This window comes from Oryx dammah, unplaced genomic scaffold, assembly GCF_014754425.2.
Source record: "Oryx dammah isolate SB20612 unplaced genomic scaffold, SCBI_Odam_1.1 HiC_scaffold_18, whole genome shotgun sequence".
NCBI classification, from domain to species: domain Eukaryota; kingdom Metazoa; phylum Chordata; class Mammalia; order Artiodactyla; family Bovidae; genus Oryx; species Oryx dammah.
Genome location: NW_024070202.1, coordinates 43,678,517 through 43,684,516, shown reverse-complemented (window position 1 = coordinate 43,684,516; position 6,000 = coordinate 43,678,517). Strand labels below are relative to the sequence as shown.

At 42.1% G+C, this 6,000-nt stretch overlaps 1 protein-coding gene across 1 annotated transcript in view; it reads right to left on the bottom strand.

Moving 5' to 3' along the window:
* Window positions 1-6,000, bottom strand: part of MAGI2 (membrane associated guanylate kinase, WW and PDZ domain containing 2) — a 1,493,747-nt gene that overhangs the window by 77,203 nt on the left and 1,410,544 nt on the right. Inside the window, exon 21 of the mRNA XM_040260742.1 lies at window positions 3,295-3,433. Within this exon, the coding sequence (XP_040116676.1) occupies window positions 3,295-3,433 (139 nt within the window). The remainder of the gene's footprint in view (window positions 1-3,294; window positions 3,434-6,000) is intronic.

Sequence of the window (6,000 nt, the reverse complement as noted above, 5' to 3'; positions counted from 1 at the left end):
GGGCTGCCGTCTACTGGGTTGCACAGAGTCGGACACGACTGAAGCGACTTAGCAGCAGCACTATAAGCCCAAGCATTTTCTTTCACTGCTCTTGTTGCTATTATTTTGTTTTGTTACCTGCACCCCCAGTGACTCCTCCACTTTTTTATGTCCAAGATAGACTAGAGTATATTTTAATAAAAATTTTCATAAAAGTACCTTAATAAAAATATACTCTAGTCTATCTTGGACAAAAAAAATTCTTTGTCATGAGATAGTCAATTTAACTGATGCTGGAGGAATTGCAATGTTCCTTAGCTACAAGTACAGACACTGCGGGCATCTATAGAGACTGTGAATGTGGCCACTTTGTGGTTTGTTCCTGGTACCGGAATGCATTTTCAGAGCAGGGCTGTGACTGATACCTCAGAAAGGCCTCCTCACCAGTCTGGTCCTGGGCTGGCATCCGGGAACGTGGCTGGTAATTTGTTCCCTCACTAATATAAACCTTTCTTAAGTGATACAAGTCTCTCACTGTATCTCAACTGTTTGCACAAGCAATGTGGTTTATGCTCAGCACCTGCTCTCCTTCTGGGAGTGTGGGATTCTGGTATGTGCCAGGCAGAGGGTGCCAGCATGACTGGCCTCCAGGAGAAACCATGGGCACTAAGTATCTTATGAGCTTCCCAGGGCAGCCATACCATCAAGGCAGCAATATTATTACACAAATGCTGCTGCATTCTTATTGCTGCTTGAAGAATGTTCTCTGGGTGATCCCTCATGGGAGACAGAGAAAGCAGAGGAAGCCTGCATGTGGATTCCTCGAATTCTACCTATGTTGTTCTTCCTTATGATTCTACTAGGTATCCTTACTATTAACACATTAGTGTCATAAATCTGAGCTGTTACCACAATAATATTATGTGTCTCAGGAGTCTTATAAGCAAATACCTGAATGTGGGGTGGCCTTGGGGACCCCTAAAACAGCCCCTTCATGAGGCACTGTGAGATTTCAGAAATATCATTATCCTCAAAAATGCTGATCTGATCCCTACTCTCTTGGTTTTTCAAGCATAATTTTGGTTTAGAGTTTCCTAAAGAACTAATGTTTACTTAGTTTATAACTATTCATTTACTTCCCTAAAGGAGATTGCTTTACTCTATTAAATTTGTTCTTTTATGACAGAATCTCTAAAATTACAGTCACCATCCATGTCAAATCTAACATCAAAAGTAGCTGACAAGCTCTACTGCTACCAGTGTGTATGATTTTATATTAGACTTCCCGGGTGGCTCAGACGGTAAAGCGTCTGCCTGCAATGCAGGAGACCTGGGTTTGATTCCTGGGTCGGGAAGATCCCTTGGAGAAGGAAATGGCAATCCACTCCAGCACTCTTGCCTAGAAAATCCCATGGACGGAGGAGCCTGATAGGCTACACCCCATGGAGTCACAAAGGGTCAGACATGACTGAGTGACTTCACTAGAAGAATATATTTAGAAGAAATTCTGCAATACTGCTAGAGTTAACAATATTAGTTAATATTCAAAAGTGTGTCCAGATATTTAATAAACTCTCTTTGTTGGTTAATTTTAGAATTTAACTTTAACTAGATATTTTCAGATGATGTTAAGAATTAATGGGATAATGTTGACATGGTCTTGAATTTTCATGTTGTTCAGAAACATATTTTTATTTTTATGCCTCGTGGCTGCTTCGTGCTGATGCATCACAGTCTGAGTTATGCCGCATGTTGGTTGACAGACTGTTTTAACTGCTCTCTGTAGAGCAGCAGCTGGTGTGGTGGGTGCTCAGAATAAGGACCAAATAGTGATTCTACAAAAAGAATAGAAAGTTCAGGACAGCCATGTTATTCAGATTAACTTTTTAAAGATTAATTTGTTAGAACAATAAGAACAACATTAATTCTATGAGAATTCCTGGGTATAGATAATAGGTCTTGGCATGGAAGGAAACACACCTTGAAACCAGGGTCTTTTGTAGAAGTGATAGAATTTCACTGGTTGGTTTCACATTACTGAATCTCTTCATGCCCAAGGGTGCAAAAAATGATTCTATTTCAAGAGTTCAGATTCTTTACAAAGGGAAGAATGCCAATGCCATTGAACAGGCTCAAGTCTGTGCTTACTGATAATATTAATAATAAAAAATATTTTATTAGATCCAAGTATTAAGGATGGGAATGGGAAGCTGGGATGAAATATTTCCCTGGGCATATGGCCAGCCCTAGAAACTTCTAAATGCTGCCCTACTCTTAATGTGAGGATTTGCCAGCCCTTGTAGGCTTTCAGTATGTTCAAGACTCTGGAGACATAAAATATTTAAGGGCCTTTAAATTCAGATATTTAAACTGAATTCAGGATTATATCTGTTCTGCTAAATAAGCATTCAGTAAGTTATTAGGTAACTTAGGCAGAAAGCACACTTTAAGAGGAAAAAGTACTACTTAGAGTTTCAAGAATGGAAGAGTGAAAATGGGAGTCAATTTAATCTAGATCAACATCCTCACCTACTTACTCAGAACAGTGGTTAGATCTTATTTCCCTAACCTGAACATTTACTATCTGTACTACTCTTGACTGATGTCTGTCTGTCTCTCTGTTACTCCCTGAGATTAAAGACAAGCCAAGGTTTCCCTTTTTCATGTTTCTGATATACTAGGATAATGATGTTGGCTGTACCTTAAATGGGCTTTTGGGAAATAATGCTACAGACTTCCCAAGGCAAATCTATGAATTAAAATGCACTGTAAAGCCTTCCTCACAAGCCTCTAGATACACAACATAAGAGTGAACTTTTGGAATATCCTTGAACTCCAAGGCAATGCAACCACTGCCTGAACTGAAGTTTATGTTTTAATCTTCATAGCCTGAAGATTTGGTCTTGCTGGTCCCTTGGCCCAGGTTACATATCCCACAGGACAGTCTGATGCATGAGTCAATTTAGGAAATAATTGATAAATTACTGTGGACTCAAATGAACAGAGGACTATCAGTCAAATAACAGAAGTTCTAATATATAAATTTAGCCAGATCGCCCAGCACACTCAGAGATGCCTTGATAGGTCCTACATTCGCTATTTTCAACATTACCTAAATAAGGGAGCAAAAGAAAGAGCTCACAAACATATAATATATACCTTGTCCTTAAATATACATGTGTATAGATCTATGTCCACTGATCACTAAATATATATTTAGGTAGAATTAGAGACTTTTGTAGCTTTATAAATAAGCATAGGCATTTATGGGCACAGAAGAAACAGAAAAAATATGAATCAAAATGTGAAACGTACCATACTCTGGGACCTGTCCCGTCCCGCGCTTCAGCAGTAGCCTCACTCTCCTTCCACCTGATTTGATGAGCTCTATTGCTCTGGCGTGGGTCATGTCTCTTGTGCTCTCCCCATTGATTTCAATGATCTGATCTCCTACCTGTTAATTAAAGAAACATCACGTTAGCCAAAGATGGTTTTATTCAAGTTGTATTTCCAACAGAGAAGCACCCATAGATGACCAGTTTCGAGAGCAGCAGAAAGGCTTGGTTGCAGCCTGCTGCTCCTTAGTAGAGGCTAATCCCTGGCTGCATCCTGCATCTGACCACCAGACTTTATTTATCTTTGTAGAAATTCAAATGTTAGACCATGAAGGTTGTGATGGTAAGTCACTTATATTTAGCCAGGATGACAGAGGTCATAATTAAACTACTTAGGATTTTCTTAAAAAATTAGGGTGTGTGTGTGATGCTGCAATTCAAAATAAGCTGGCATTTTCACTTTGAGTCAAGAAGTAAATATTTTAAGGACTTTTCATTGAACACAGGGCAGGATCTAATTCAGTGTGTTGGATGGAATGATTGGTTTTTGGGCTTCTCTGAGAATTTTTGTTATGCATCATTTATTTACATTTCCCTGGGTGATGTTGTGATATTGGCTTCTTTGTAAATAGTGGTTGGTTGATATTCAAGTTTGATGATGAATTTTCTATCACAGTCCTTTGAATTAAAAATGACTCCATTCTCCATACATGACTAATGCCCTTGCTAAATCTTTGCCATTCTCACATCTGACTGCCAGAAACTCTTTGGTTAAATACCAATTCCTCTTGAATTGTTGACAATATCTAGGCATGTCAACCTACTTCAGTAATCTTGCCTGGAGAATCCCATGGACAGGGGAGCCTGGTGGGCTGCAGTCCATGGGGTTCCAGAGTTGGACACGGCTGAAACAACTGAGCATGCATGGGTTCCGTAAGCAGCTCCCATTATACTCTGTGAATAGATATTTGGAATAAAAGAGGTTCAACCATGAGCACACCATGTAACTCCCACAGTATTATTACTGTCAGGAACCTTTGAATTAAAATATGTTTCATTTCAGTGCAAGTCACTTAAGACAAATTAGCCAGGAAAAGCACAATGAATTAGTTGCTTTGCAGAAATGCTATTTTAGGTGGGTTCCTGAACTTGATAATGCAGACAGAATTGCAAATAAGCCCCTTTTAAGGGAGCACTATCAAAGTGAGTGCTATAGACTGGACCAGAACAGGAACAAAAAATTGCTGTCACAACAGCCAAAGGGTAGAGCAAAGTGGGGGGAGGGGAGAATAAGCACACGTTTATTATAGCAAAGAAGTGATGTATGTGCTTGTGTGTGTGCTATGTCACTCCAGTCATGTCTGACTGTGTGTGACCCTATTGACTGTAGGCTCCTCTGTCCATGGGATTGTCCAGGCAAGAATCCTGGAGTGGGTTGTCATGCCCTCCTCCAGGGAATCTTCCTGACTTAGGGATCACATCCACATCTCCGCATCAACAGGCAGGCAAGTAGGTTCTTTACCACTAGTGCCATCTGGGAAGCCCACGGAAATGATGCCTCTACCTAAATAGGATTCCCTAAGGGGCTTCCCTGGTGGCTCAGATGGTAGAGTGTCTGTCTGCAGTGCGGGAGACCCGGGTTCAATCCCTGGGTCGGGAAGATCCCCTGGAGGAGGAAATGGCAACCCACTCCACTACTCTTGCCTGGAAAATCCCATGGACAGAGGAGCCTCGTAGGCTATGGCAAAGAGTCGGACACGACTGAGCAACTTCACTTTCACTTCACTTTCACTTAAGGGGAAAGGACTTCAATGTAATGAAGGTAAAGGCTCCCCACTTTGTAAACTCGGTGGCCTTTGGAAGCACTGTTTCAAGGCAGTGGAAGAGGTTGCCCTCAATGGCACAAATTCCACATAGAAGAATCACTAAAGACAGGACAAAATTAATTTGTTTTAGGGCCAAGGTTTGCACCGGTTTTCTTCAGGTCTCCTTTACAGTCTCCTTTCCCAGGAGGCACCAGGCAGAGCCTGAAGTCCAGCAGCTAGCCTGAGGTCAGGTATCCAAACCAGTGGCAGAAGTGGGACCAATTATCCCTCTCTCAGCAGTCCTCGCCTGTAACTGAAACCCCAAGGCCCAGCATCACATCGTAGAAGTAAAGCACAGGTTTCAGTGAAGCTGTTATAATAGAGTCTTCATTCCTGGCTACTCTCTTCAGGTTCACATACCTGACTGATTGCTAAACATCTCCTCCACTGGAATGTCCAGCAGCCCACTCCAGCTCAACACCAGCCGATCGGGCTCACCATCTTTCTCCCCAGATGGTTTGTCCTCTCAAGTCCTCATCCTGGACACAGTGCCACCATTCACCCAAGCTTGAAACCTGGGGTCCTGCTGAGCTCCTAGTTCAGTTCCTGCCTCCCTCTGGATTATTCCCACCAATATCTTCACATGGTTACCAGCATCATTCTTCTGAGGGAAATCTCCCCAGATGCCTCATACCCACTGAGGTGGCTAGGGCCTTCCATACGCCACTATTCCCTTGCCTTGCCTTCCCTACAGGCCTGGTGCCTTCCTAATCGTTCCTCAAGGCCAACCCAAGCTCTTCTCCCCAGGGATGACTTCCTAGACCCTGTCTTCTCCTCAAGCAGAAGTATGCAATCCCTCTGCTCAGTTATCACTGCACCGC